The sequence below is a fragment of the Falco cherrug genome, chromosome 9 (assembly GCF_023634085.1).
Source record: "Falco cherrug isolate bFalChe1 chromosome 9, bFalChe1.pri, whole genome shotgun sequence".
NCBI classification, from domain to species: domain Eukaryota; kingdom Metazoa; phylum Chordata; class Aves; order Falconiformes; family Falconidae; genus Falco; species Falco cherrug.
The window spans coordinates 27,354,646-27,369,239 of record NC_073705.1 but is presented as its reverse complement, the minus strand read 5'-3'; the positions used below and the strand labels follow the sequence as shown (position 1 = coordinate 27,369,239).

At 42.5% G+C, this 14,594-nt stretch overlaps 1 protein-coding gene across 4 annotated transcripts in view; it reads left to right on the top strand.

The window, feature by feature from the left end:
- The window catches only part of CNNM2 (cyclin and CBS domain divalent metal cation transport mediator 2), a 125,459-nt gene that overhangs the window by 89,414 nt on the left and 21,451 nt on the right, over positions 1-14,594 (top strand). For all 4 annotated transcript variants that reach the window (XR_008733865.1, XM_055720600.1, XM_005437253.4 and 1 more), the window contains exon 2: positions 8,939-9,082. Coding sequence is in view for 3 of the 4 variants with exons in the window: in XM_055720600.1 (XP_055576575.1) it covers positions 8,939-9,082 (144 nt within the window). In the remaining variant the exon portion in view is untranslated. The remainder of the gene's footprint in view (positions 1-8,938; positions 9,083-14,594) is intronic.

Here is a 14,594-nt window from a genome sequence, read left to right as displayed (position 1 = left end):
CTGGCCTCAGCTAACCTGCTGCCAATGTCCAAACACATTTCTCTCGTGCATTCTAGTGCTTTACTGTTGTCGGATTTAAAATCTCATGGTGTAGACGCCAAAATCTAGAAACTCCCCGAATGAAACTGAGTTTGTTTTAGGAATTGAGGGAGGCAGGATTAGAGGGAGGATTAGATCCGTAGTTTTTTTGGCTGGGATGATGCAGGACAAGGCTGCTGTTTATGTTGGTGTCATGCTTTGGTTACCTGAACATCAAAGTAATTTGAGTTCATCGTTGTTTTGGGTCGACTTCTATTTTTGTTGCTCATAAACATCTCCTGGTGTTCTTGTTTTTATTTAGTGGATTAACTGTTGTTTAGCAGAAGCAGCCTGTTGGACAGGTGGAGTGATGGAGGAGACTAACGAGGTGACAGTTTCTCTCCTGTGCCCTTATGAAGGGCTCCAGAAATTGTTCCTGGTAGGGTAGGGGAGAGGAAGGTGGAGGGGGCACAAGTCATAGCAATAACACAAAACAGCAGAAGGAGACACTGAACAGGTCGTGGCAGATGTTGGTCATCGCTGTGGAGTCCCAGGCTGAAGTGTACATCTCTCAAAGGAGATCTGCCCGGATACAGCAGCAGGCCAGCACCCACCGAAGCCAGAATCTGGGACCTCTCCTCTCCATCTCCTCGCTGTTACCTGGGGCGTTGATGTTTAGCAAACCCAAGGTTTTGCACTCCCTCTGCTGGCTGCATTTTTGCTGGCTGGTGCGCGCTCTTCACCCTGAAGGAACGCTGAAGTCAGTAGGGACAATCTTGAACAAACAGGGAAGTAATAAAATTAGCATGGATACTTTTTAGGGTCTTTGAAGACTAAGAAAAAAATCCTTGTTGACCATGCTGTGAAGGTGCAAGTCAGTAAGGAGATATTTTTCTGACACCTCTTTCCAAAGGGTCATTACTTGCCTTTGGAAGCGGAGACACGGGGGAAATCATATCAGCGTCAGTTACACTTCAGTATTTTGAATCTAGTGTGGAAGACTTGAACCATGACCAAGAATGACTTCAGTATTCTGTTTGCTTGCTTTAAATTTAATCTGAATTTTTTGTCCTGCATTAGCCCAAATAGTGACAGGTCTTTCTCCAGACTCAACATTTTCTCTTCTCATTGCTGCTGCTTCTTCTCTCAGCTTTAGTTTGCTACAACTTCCTGAAGTGCTTTCTTGGTTCGTTTTTTAAACTTCCAGCCAGTTTCTCCTCTCAAGGCACCAGTGTCCTGAGATCACAACCTTGTACTCAGGTTAGAGCCTCAGAGGGGTGTCAAAAATCACTTTGGTTTTGGGAGAGTTTTCTCTTTCAAGCGTTACGTTCGCCATCTCTTCCTCTCCTACTTCAGATCCAGCAGATACTTCTCCAGGGCATTAGCTTCCAGTTTTGGGAAGCAGCTTGTGTTTGTCTATTTACCAGGCTGAAATCAGATGCTCTGGCCAACGCTGAGAGCAGCCCGGCTAGTGGTGTGCATTTTACACCTCCATGGACCCTAGTTGTTGTCAGTCCCAGCCAAATCCAGCCCGTAAAGACTGTGTGACTGAGAAGCATTGCCACACTGTTCGTGGCAAGGGAGTCATTACTGATGTTCAAGGAGTTTCTGAAACTTTTCCTCTCTGTTCTTTAGTTTTGCTCTTGCTGCCTGCTTCCACCTGGTAATAGTTTTTCCCTAAATGTTCTCACTTCTCCTATTTGTCCCTAAGATTTCCGCTTTGATAGCAGAGCTCTGAGTTGAAACTACCTTTTTTTCTTACTCTCAAGTTACTTCTGGTTCCCAGCTAATTTCTTTTACTCATGGACCTATGATAACTTCTCAGCTTCTCATCCATGTTTGTGGCCAGGTTCAGTTCAATTGCATGTAAAGTTGCAGCAGGTAGCAGCTTTCTAGAGCTACGGTCTCACTCTTACAAGCAGCAGCAAAGTAAAGTGACAACATGCTGCTTGCAAAGGTCTGACCAGAACGGATTGAAGGGTAGGCAGCAGCAGTTGAGTTGGAGCGCCTACACCAAGTGGTAGGCTGCTGGAGATGGAAAATGTTAGCTCATAGCTGCTCTTCCATCTGCCATGGGGCAGCAGGGAATTATGGAGGTCCTTCCTAGGAGGTTGTCCAGTCAAGTTTTCAAAGCTGCAAGTAACTGAGCTTCTGCTGTTTCTCTTGGGAAAGTATTCCTTACAAATACAATTCACTGTCAGGAAGTCATTCTGAAACTCTCCCTAATTTTTCCTTTTTTTGGTGTCCTCCCACTAAAATGAGCTTTAACACAAAGAATCTATTTAAAGCACTACTTTTTTATTTTCCTGTGAAGGCTGATGTGGTTTCTAGTTAATGTTTGTACGAGACTGTAAGCTCTCTGGTTTAAAGGCAAAGAATCACCATATTCCCTGTGGCTGGGCTGATACTTTCACTTGTTTCCTTGAGGGTCTGGATGAGTTTCATGTGGCTGTATTAAATGAACGTTAGTTATTGTGTTCCCATCCCAAATATATATATTAAAAAATTGTGTGTTTTGCTGCTGAAAAGAGCAGAATCTAAAAAGCTTAGTCTAAATCTAGATTAAATTTGTGCAGGAGTTTGGGGTTTTTCTTGATTCTGTGAACAGTGCTATGAACCGAGAGGCAGCGTACACCAGTTAGTGGTGGTGGGGGAGAAAAAGCTGTCCGATATACCCATTGAACATATTCAAAGTGCAAAAACAAACAGCAGGAATGCAGATTCCTGCTCATAGAAGAGAGGCTTAATGTCCTTGAACTGTGCCACAGAAAAGAAATTGAGAAAAACACTTGTTACTTGGATATAATTGCTTGCAAGCCAGCGCTATTCTAGAGGGAGTTAGTTTTAATGGTTAAATTATACAATATATTTTAAAACTGATTGGTTTGCATAATGTATTGTTGAACCTGTGAGTCTTACTGCCAGACCAAATTGTTTACCTTCATAGAAATCAGTCAAAACCAAAACAGTTCCATAAGAATAAACCAGGAGATTTTTCAGAAGCACAGATCGTTAGTTAGCAAATTCAAGGGCAGCTAAACACCTCCTGGGATTTTTCTCTGTGTCATTGTTACAGGCATATTGAACAGGTTACAGCTTAATGTTCCAGGGCATTCACCAACAGCAAACGGACTCAGATTACTGGTTTGTAATGAAAATGGACTAGACTGATTCTAGTTTTACAACAAAATGACTTGACGGGAATCTTCTGTTTTATAAAAGTCTACCATAGCTTTGATTTAGTACTGATTCTTTTGCTAATAATAGGAAACCGAGGGCCTTCAGTGAGATCTGCTTCTTGCATGGGAGAAGTAACATATACAAATCCTCCTGGTTACTAGGTTCATAAACCTCCTCCTGCTGAAACAGAGGCATCTCGAGTTGCTTACCTATGATGCAAGCTTATACACGTCACGTGTAGGTTGTTGCTCACTGCTCAGAGCCCCTGAGTTACACCTCTGCTGTTGGACTACTTATTGCCTGAGATCCTCTTTTTCATTAAAGCTATGCCAGCAATATTGTAATTTTCTGCAGTGTAGTCTGGCGAGTACTGTCATTTTACTATTACTTTTGGTCGTATACCAGGCCATGTTGTGGCATTCCAGATCAGTAAAAATTGCTTGCTGTCTTTACATATCATCTTTATGTACTGGTAATTGTGCAAAATTTTCTTTTTTTTGTTGTTCCTAAGCAGAAACTCAGGAATGAAAAATCAGAATTTAAGTTTGGGATGGGATTGCAGTTCAGGCCTCCCTTCGAAGTCTCTCAGAATCACAGGATAATTTAGGAATGGACTTGTGGAGGTCATCTGGTGCAGCCCCCTCTTTGGGGCAGGCTACACTGAAGTTGGCTCAGGTCCCTGAGTTTTGAAGACCTCCAAAGATGGCCATTTCACAGCCCCACGGGGCCTCTGTTCCAGTGTTTGACCACCTTCATGAGGAACAAGTTTTCCTTATTTAAGGACTTCATATTTTTGAAACTTGTGTTCATTGCCTTTTGTCCCAACAGTATGTAGCTCCAAGAAGAATCTAGCTTTGTCTTCTCTGTAGCCTACGGTGAAATTTGTAAAGACTTTTGAGACCCCTCTTTTAACCTTTTACTTTGCAAGACTGAACCAATGCAGCTCACTCTGCTTTTCCTTGTGCACTGTGGGCTCCAGCCCCAGACCATCTTAGCATCCATCCACTGGAATTGCTTCAGTTTGTCGGTGTCCTTGTTGTACTGGAGAACCCCAAATTGGACACCAGTACTGCAGGTGCAGTCTCTGAAGTGCTGAACAGAGGGAATAATCTCTTCCGTTGAGCTGCTGGTGGCATGTGTACTAATGCAGTCAGTACAGTTAGCTTTCAGTGCTGCAAGGACACACCACTGATTCATGTAGCTTGTCCAGCAGGACCGTGGAGTCCTCTTCTGCAGACCCGGCCAGTCAGTCCCCAGTACCAGTGTATGGGGGTTATTTTGTACCAGATTCATGACTTCGCCTTTGCATTTATTGAACTTCATAATGTTTCTCTGAGCTCATTTCTTGCACTTGTGTGTCTGCAGGGAAGTGGCATGTGAGAGTGGGGTGGGTACAGTTCTATTCGTATGGCAAAACTCTTCGTGTAGACAAGACTCTATGTACTGACCAAAGCAGATGTTGAACTTGGTCAGATGTTTGTATCTCTAGTTTGAACTGCATGGCAATATTCTTGAGGTCCTTGCTCTAAACATATAATGCCTCAGTTAGGATCAAAGGGCATTTCCCCCCCCCCAGTCTTTTTCAAGGAATGGTCAAGGTACTGTAAGAGAGTCAGTATTTCAAGCATTTCTTCCAGTGCTGTCCTACGTGGTCAGTCTGTCAGTCACATGGACTCCTGGGAGCTCGTTCTAAGTCCACTGACTCATACAGATGTCACTAAACATCTTCACATTTCTTAAATTAGCTTAACAAATTAATCAGAAGTTGTAGTACAGAGCGAAATCCGAGCGGAGTGGCGAGATTTTGAGCAATGGGATAACACAGGATTTGCTTTTAACAAAATTCCTTGGTCTTTTAGTTGCCCATGAATGCATTTGTCGCAACTTGTGTCTCAAGCCATGTGGAGTTGTGAGCTCCATAGGCTCCTGCTGATGTTACTGTCACTGGGGGAAGCTGAGGGAGAAAGCAAATGCTGCCTGCCTATGGCCATGAAGGAGTTGTGGGTCAGAGCACTGCCCGCTGTTCTCTCCTGGTGCTGCGTATTACACATGACTTGGGTCATTTCTGCCTTTATCATCAGATCTGGCAGACCTGCAGAGCTGCCTGCTTGCTGAATCTCATTGTATCAACACTTAAAACAAGTGATTAAAGAAAGATTGATGTCGTAGATGTAGTGTGGCTGGAGACTGTAGCCAGAAAATCAGCAAAGTATATAAATTATTAATATATTTTCTGTGCACGCTTGCTCTTCGTTTAATTTGTCTTCTGCTCTCAAACCCCTAGGAATACTATAGACAATCCAGGTTTCCTTACCTGGACATTTATTTTATTCAACTTCTTGTTGAATATGTATTTTGTGTTCTTAGCAATGGAAAATACCGTTGAAAGTTCTCTTTCTCAGTTGAATAAAATGGTATGACAAATACCCGTGGTCTGATGAAGTCTTTGAATATAGCTGTAGCCAATTTCTATTTAAAACACTCGGAGGAGTCATTATTTTACTTACAGGCCAGTTTTAAAGTTGAGCACATGCTGTGTTGTGCTCTTTTACGATGTATAAGGAAGCCCTTGCGCTCCTCTGGCTTTTTCTTTAGCCTTTTCTACCTTGATTACTTCCATACGTGGAGGGTGTTTTGCAGTCATCTATGCAGCAGTCTGGGAGGGCAGCAAGTCCAGGAATGCATCTTTGTGACACCTCTGTCACCAGTGCTGATGCTCGTTCCACTCCCTGATGATTTCTGGAAAATTATTGGATCTGGATCAAAGTTAACTTGCAAAGACTCAAGAAATGTAATTTTCAGATGTGGTCTTTCTCATCAAGTGACATGAGCGTTGTAGTCAATGCAAAGGAAGGAGAAAACTTTGGGAGCAAAAGGCAGCCTTTTAGTGGCAACCCAATTAGATTGGTTTAAATTCATCTGACCCCAGCAAAGTGGTGGGTTCGTGAGAGTCAGAACAGGAAAACTTGACAGTCAAGAGGGAAGAAATGTTTTTGTCAGCCTGAATTTGGATAATTTATCTATTTTCCACAGATAAACTCTCTGCAACATGTAGTTTTAATAATGAAGGTAGAGCTGAACATCAATGCTACCCACCAAAAAGTCCAATGACATTTGAAATTATGACAAGATTCAATGGTATCGGTACTTTGGGTGATAAGTAAAAAACCTAAAAATCAGAGACGCTGGCAGAACCAGAAAAAATGTTTCTAGCCTTCTTTCTCATTGTAGAAAGTGCAAAATGTCTGATACCCATCTGTAATTAATGCCTTAACAGCTCACTTTGCCTAAGAGAGCTGGTACAGATTTTGGTCCCTTGTCTCACATTAGGTACTGTTGGTCACATCAGAGGGCTGTGGCTGCTAAATGGGGAGAGAATAACATTTAAGTGATCCTAAATTCTTGGTGGAGACCGCCCCAATGGAAAGGACATGTAACTGATTTTGTGGCTGCAAGTTGTGCACAACTTCCCATGGTATTACAGCCTCTCAGGTCCTTCCCCAATCCCATTTCCATAAATCTCTCCCATTGCTTGTAGATGTGTCTAGGACTCCGCTGTTGTTAAAAAGGCTGTGCTTTTCAAAATGTAAGATTTTTATCATGTAATTCAGCTTTATCATAGGCAGTACAGAAGTGGAGGAGAATTTGGTGATTCTGATCAAAGCTGAAGCACTGAGTTGATAGCATTGTTGTTTGGGGATTTTTTTATTTCACTCACTTGTACAGGTCTGAGCACTCTTACCACTTACTGAAGTGTGAGAATGGTGATCCTTGGGTATTAGCATCTGAATGAGCATGTGCAAATGAGCTGCTCTGATCTGTGATAGAAATGGTTGTTGAAGGAGTCACGTCTTTTGACTTGAAAGCAAATATGCTAATATCTGAGCAGACGCTGTGAAATAAATTACAATATTTGGTTTGTCTGTGTGACTTTCTTTGTGCCACAGTTGTTCTTGAACATCATTGTATTGAAAGGGTGTAATTGGAATAATATATTACTGGGGAACAGTAATGATGATAGTACACTAAATCTTTCATGTCTTTATGAAGCCACCTCCTGGGGTTTTTTTGGAGTTTGGTTGGTTGTGGGTGGGTTTTTTTTTTTGTAAATGCTGTTCATTAGGTGGTAAAAAGAAAGTCTTGCAAGGAATGCAAAGAAATAAAACCTGTCACAGTGAAAGACTTTCAGTACAATACGAATGTTGATCCTTTAAAATCACAAATCATCTTTCTATTAATTCACTGTAGAATAAGGTTTCCTCAAGATAAGACTCAGCAGTGCTGTGGAGTTGGTATTTAAAGTATGTCCATCTGCATCTAAACGAGTAGCTCCAAGACAATCAGATTATGCAGTAGTTACTTTGGTGAGAATATCGCCTAAGTGGAATGGAAACTTCATTTTGAGTCTAATATTAGACCCTGCTTTGGAAAATTCCTTTTAAATGATCACAAGCTGGGAATAGCAAAAGAATTTAACTTTCGACAGACAGCATTCACCAAGAATTTGTTTTTAACTGCTTATGTTGGGTCCCTGGGAAAGCAGATGTGAAAAACTTACCAAAGTGAATTGACTTGACCTGATGCAATGTTTATATCAGTAGTTGATAAGTTTTCCTTCCTTGTCTAATTTGTTCAGGATATTTTCATTCTTTAAGCGTGAGTAAGTCTGGGTTGGAATAGTTTGAATGCTTGTTAGTCTAATAATCTGAATCTTCAAACACGCGGCCATTATTGCCTATAAAGGGGTCTAAGCAAAGCTGAACTATTTTGGTTATCTTCCATGGACGGGGATAAGTATCGTTTTTGAGACTAGCAAAGAGGAATGTGAGATAATGTTGCTTACCTCCTGGTAGTTCAGAAAGCGTACTGGAAATCTGCCATGCTTGTGCTCCAGAATGCCACTTGTGTTTGGTGAGCCCTTTGAATGCATGCTACTTTTTATGCAGCTTTACGAAGGACTGGCTTCCAATGGCAGCTAGGGAGGCTGGCAACCAAGGATATCAAAGCACATTCAAAGGGGCATGATAATATTAATATTATTATTATTCCTGTGGCAGGAAGGACTTTATGAATTATAGATTGCATTGTGAATGATGCAGCTCAGGGATCTTTAGAACCACTTAGTTTTTGTTGATCAGGCACTGTCACTTTGAACTTATTAATTAATTCCTAAGTAAGTGTGTTGTCCCCTCTGGTGGAGCATGTCCAAATAAATTATTTTTGAGGGAGGGAGGAGAAAAAGAAACCCATGGATTGGGCTGACCTCTTATCCTCAGCCTCTACCCTGTCCACATGCTTCTGTGGTTTGGCCATTGTTGCTGTTATTTCCAAGCTTGAGGAGAACATCCACGGGAGCTTGCTGCAAAGGAGGTCTCCAGCCTGGCCGCCTTCTGCCAGTGTATTGAGACAAGAAGTAGAACAACTGTCAACAAGATAATATAATGAACTCAATGCCAAGGTGACAGTTTCACTGGGAAAGACATTAGAAAAAGAACACTGATCTCTTTAGCCGTTCTCCTTTAGTGCATTAGGTGGATTTATGTGACCCAGGAATGCATTTCTCGGACAGAAATCAGATTACAATTTTAAGCGTCTGTTAAACTTTGCCTCTTTTTTTCATGAAGCCTGACGCCAGCCTTTTTGTCTTTTTGTTTATAGCTATGTGTCTATAATTCTGCTATAATTTCTGATCTTTCAGGAATTTCTAAAATGTCTGAATTGCTGATCTGTCTCCTTGCAGGCAAGTCTCACCTGGCTATAGTACAAAGAGTAAACAATGAAGGAGAAGGGGATCCTTTTTATGAAGTCCTGGGAATTGTCACTTTAGAAGATGTGATTGAAGAGATCATCAAGTCGGAAATTCTGGATGAAACAGACCTATACAGTGAGTAGAAATATTTGCACTTTTTTTTATAGACAAGAGGGAGGATTCTGTGCAGCAGCGGTTGTGTTTAATAGCTGTGTTTTGAGAGATGCAAAGTTGCTGATTTAAAATCTCAGTGGTCAAATGACCTGTAGATCCCACAGATGGCCAAAGTAATTTTTGGGTTTTTTTGCAGCATGGGCACCTCACCCCTTTATGCCATATTAACTCAGAAACAGAACAGGTTTTTTTATTTGACCTTTCCATCAAGAAGGTTTACATCTGCAACAACCTGGTCTTTCCTGCTAGCTGTTCTCCACTGCAGTGGCCTTGTTAAACCTTTTTGTTCCAGTGCTCACAACCTCCCATATTTTCCCCTAACCTCTCTCCACCTGAAGCACCTGTAGTCCGTGTGCTTTAGCAAGAAGGCAGGCAAGTACCATGCCTCAAGGAAGGGGAATGGAATCTCTTTAGACTCTCTCTCTGTCACTCATTCAGAAAACCCGAGAATGGAAAGTCTTCTTCGGGGCTGAAAATTAGCATGTCCTAAATGATTCCTTTTCATGACTCTTTACAGCTCCTTCCTTCCTTTGTGTTAAGGTATGTTGAGGGAGATGATGCAGATCAACTGTTACCTGGGACTTGAGAGATCTGGACTCTTTTCTTTCCCAGTTTAGAGTCTGTCTGGTCTTTGGTCAGTTAACTAAAGTGTCATTGCTTCTCTTCCCATCTGCACAATCTGGCCTGTGCATACAGGCTTCCTTTCTGCCATTCTTCATCTGCCTTATCTGTGCTTTGATCACTTGCTGGCAGATGCTATTTTTTACTATGTATTTGTGTGTAGCACAAGGATGTCTCTAGATTCTATTGTAATAGAAACAACAGAAATAATTTTAAATATCCTTAGCACTGTTCAGCTGCCCTTTCTTTTCTTTCCTCATGAAAGGGATCTGAATGTATCTACAGCACCCTTTTCAGGCCAGTGCAAGCATGTTCTATCCTCCCTCCAAGCCAAATGAGCACTTTACACTGTGGGATAGACAATGCTTCTACTTCTCCTAAGAGATTGTTATTGCCTGAACTACTTTCTGTAGCTGGTCAGTATTTTAGCAGTATTTAAGCTCCCAAAGGTTCATGTAAATGACAATTGTGCTTTATGATATGCTAAACAGTATAATTACTATGCAAATCACAGAAGTCCAGTTAGTATCTATTTCTTTTCATACCTTCACAAACGAATTGTTGAGCTAATCAGTTACAACATAATGCTTTTACAGGGTGAATTCAGACTTTGTTATACTCCAAAAGAATCCTATCTTTGTCTCATCAACTTTGAAGTATTTCCATGTTTCTCCAAGTGAAAAGACATCACATATGCTTTTCAATGTTTTTTTCCCCTTGTTTGTTAAGAGAAACCACACATACCATGCTGTGTTGTTCTTCAGGACACAAAAAGCTTTGACCATTAATAGCATGTTAGAGGGCAAGGAAATGAGAATTTGATTTTACTCTCTGAAGACTTCTAGATTAACAAAATATTGCTGTAAACATAAGTTGAAACTCTCCTTCCTGGGAAGATTTTTACTATTGAGAATTCCTGTTTCAGAACAGGAGGGAAACTTTACTTCCTAGGCTTTCTGGAGGATGCAGGAAATTTTGGGGGGTGACTCCTGCTATGTAATGAAGATGAACTTTTAATTTCTGTATGAAGCACTGGAATTCATTCCACTGTTTAGATTGAAGGAAACTGTAGCAGCAAGCAAGAGAACAGAAATCCAGAGAAGCTGTGAGGACTGCAGAAAATGTCATAGTTATGGGTTTGGGCAGATTGATGTGCTGTAACCACTTCCCACTGATGTAGTGATGAGAACATGCTTGGGGTTTACTGAAGGTCTGCAGTATGTTAAGGCAGCTTATTTTTGATGTTGATATCAGTGTGTGAGTGCTAGTAACCCCATCTTGCACTAGAGTTCTCTGATGCTGTTTGTTGTAAGACCAGGCTGGCTTGCGCAGCTGAGAACAAGCCAGCTTGAACCCTTTGGACTGATTTGGTCTATACTAGGTGTTTACTTAAAAGTAGACCTTACGCAAAATTTTGGCAGTGTCATTATGCCTTTGTTCTGAACTTTTAAAAATGTTTTGTTTTGCTTTGATGGAAACTTGAAATTTGATGAAATGGCTGACCTTGGTGTGCCTTTCTGCTGTTGCCATGAAAATCCACTTGAGCTGTGTTAGGGTAGAAGCAATCGTGTATTTACAGTTTTTGCTGAAAGCTGCTCTCAGTGCTGAAGCGCTGCAGCTGAATTTCTTGAGGGCTGTGTGCCCAATAGATGTGGTATTTCTTCAGTTTGCTCTGGTCTGCTATGTCTTATGGCTTACAGAGATGTTGGGAGCAAGGATAAGAAGACAGGAGCAAGAAAATTATTAAGTATGCCTGACCCATCAACATCTGGATAGACTGAGTACTTCTGAGCATGAGACTTTGTATTGGGGTTGCCGATGGGGTGGGGAGAAGAGTTTTCTGTCATGGACAAGTAGGCTTTGATGACGTCTCAGGCAGTGTCACAGTGAAGAGCTATCAGTGCGTTTTGCTCTTAGTATTGGAAAGTTGGAGCATTTTTTTCATGGTTGACACACCACAGGAATCTCTCTTGCACTCCCATGGTGGCAGAGCATTTCTCAAGCTTCTCAGAGACCCAGGACAGAAAGGTGTGCGTTCTGCTTTGGCCTCAGACCGCTTGAGGAATGTGGAGTTCACTGTTATGACCTGAGCTTGACTGGTGGCCTGTCTTAGCTCTTTCTAATTGAAGACAAGTTCAATCATCCCCTTAGCGCAACTGGAATGCTGCTGTTTTTCAGACACACCAATTCACAGGTGGTTCGCCCTGCGTAAAATCTAGGATTTTTCTACAAAATAGATACCTTAGCACACCCTTGTGTGCGTGTTCTACATGTCGCGGGTAAATATTCTGGTTGTAAGCATCAGCTTACATTGCATTTCTACATCCTCACCCCCGTGCCATTCAGCAGTCTTGTCTTGGCGAACATGACCCCTGGCAAGCCCACGCTGCAGGGGTGTTCGATGCCAGGCCATGGGGCACGTTTGTTACACAGCTGCACTCCTGCGGCTGCAATAGCTTTCACCTAATGGACTTTTTTTTTTTTTTTAGCCTTAGCAAGTCACTTCCCCAAGGGGAAGACTGTATCTTACCCAAACATTCCTATTTCCAAACAACTGTCAAAACAGGTATGTTAAATACATGGGATAGTAAACTCTGTATCACTTCTCCTATTTAAACCACGGAGCTATGGGAATAAAAATTCTTTACCCTACAAAGTATTTCTGCTGCTATCCAGTGAAGGTGTAGCAACATAGGAAAGCTTGTGCAATGCCGCTTTGTATGGCAAGACCTACAGATACTGGCGTGGTGTACATCAGTATCCTGCGCCAGGAGAGCAGAGCTTTGTGTAGCTGCAATCTCATCTTTGGATATACCAAGGTGGTTGCCACCTGTTAGAAAATGATGCTTTCACCTTGTTGGACATTAGGACAGTGGACTTGGTAACCTTCTGCTGTCTGACACTGGTAGGCTGCAGGAGCTGCATCCTTACAGGAAGCTATTTGAGGCTGTTAAAGAGCTTCAGGTTTAGTCCTGCTGCCTTCCTGTCAGTTGCTGAAACATGCATGAGACACAGGGCAACCTGGTTTTCCCAGCTAGGAACAAAAAGAACTGGCAAAACTAACTTTTGTTAATTCCTAAACCTTTCTTCTAAAATGCAACAAACTCACGGACTTAAAAAGACCTGTGCGGTGTGTGGGGTGCAGGCTGTCAGCCTGGGTTGTGTGCATCAGTGGGGGGATGAGGGAGAGGGGACGTAGGGTGTGTGCTGGGTGAGACTCTGGCATCCACCTCTGACTGCCTTGGGCTGGGCATCCTAGCGCTGAGTATGGGCACAGGGTCAGCGAATCTAGCCATCTGGGAATTGTACTTTCTTTTCCTGGAGTATCTGATAGGTGCGCATCTCAAACAGTTGCTTGTCTCTGTCCTTTTGCAGTTCTTGTGTGCCAGACAGAACCACACTTCTATTTGGTAAAATATTTTTGCCCTTCTCTTGTCTGGAGCTCACTGCAGATGTCTGCTCTGTCCTAAAGTCAAAAAGACAAAAAAAGGAGCACAGGATGAGGACAAGAACCTTCCCAGAACGCTGCCTGGGTGCAGTGCCCATCAGCCTGCTGCCTGCCTGCCCAGCTGAATGGGTGATCTGAGGTTTGAACTCCCTGTTCTGTAGCTGTCTCCAGCCAGAGCTGGCTCCTTCAAGGAAATGTATGCAGGCATTTGGGGTGTTCAGCATCAGGCCTGAAAGTTCAGGAATGTTACAAGAGAGATCACAACCTTATTTGTATTTGGACCATATTTGGACCCCTCCTCTTCTTGAGTTCTCTCCTTCAGCCCAGGAGCTCACAGTCAGCCTTGCTACCTTTGATTTGATTCCCAGAACCTTCTGAAGATGGTTGCAATATTTGCTGATATCTTACCAAAAGTTATATTGAGGGTATCCCTCATGCATCACATTGTTCATGTTGCAGAACCAAACAGCGTCACAGCACTCTGTAAGCAGAGATCTCTTCAGCATGCCAGGTTAGCTTCACTGCCCGGGTCTCCATCTCACTTAACTGTAGAAATGACAGATGGGAAATACCTGGTCCAGATTCAGTTACTTCTGTCACCATCCAGTCCTTCGTTCCTATGTCTTACAGGAAACTCAGAAGTTGTTTGGATAACGAAAACCAATTAAGATAATCTCTTACAAAAATCAGCCAAGATAATGGCTTCAAGACGTATGGCTTAAAGCTCTCACTGTGTAACGTTTTTCTTGGGGGAAGGTTTCTGGACAAGCTGGCAAGGAAACAGGAGGAGGAGTTGAAATCGCCCATCCTTTGCTTAAAAGCTTGGGTCTCTTACCTTGGTGACCAATGCAGACAGAAAGATTTCAGGCACCCTCCCATGGTGTGATGCTGGCCCTGTTCTGAGGTACCAGAAGTGCAGTGTGAAGCTTGTGGTGGTACAGACCATTCACAGGAGAAAGGCAGAGATGCTTTACTGCCCTCTGAAGAGGTGTTTCCCTGTCCCGGGGCCAAAACATGTACTTGTGCTGATTTTTGCCTCCCTGAAGAGAGCAATGATGGAGCTCCTTGTGAGAAAGCATCTCAGCCTTTTTTATTGTAAAAAAATAGCATTCTCTGAGCTTTTCAGGAAAAAACACCATTTCTGTTCTCCTTATCTCTCACAAGAGGTAGGACCTAGTGAGAGCTTCTGGGAGACTTTTCTCCTGCTTGCTTTCTATTGCTTTGTTATCCATCTTTCCTTTAACTGCAAGTACAGATAAGGTCTGTCTCAGACTATGTTCCTAAGGCAGAGATTGTTTTTAGTCTGTAACCACTCCCTTGGTTAAGTTTCTATTCCTGCTTTTGGAAGAGAAACTGCAGTCCCTGATGTAGTCCAGGTCCTGGGTAAAGTACTGCTAGGGTAAG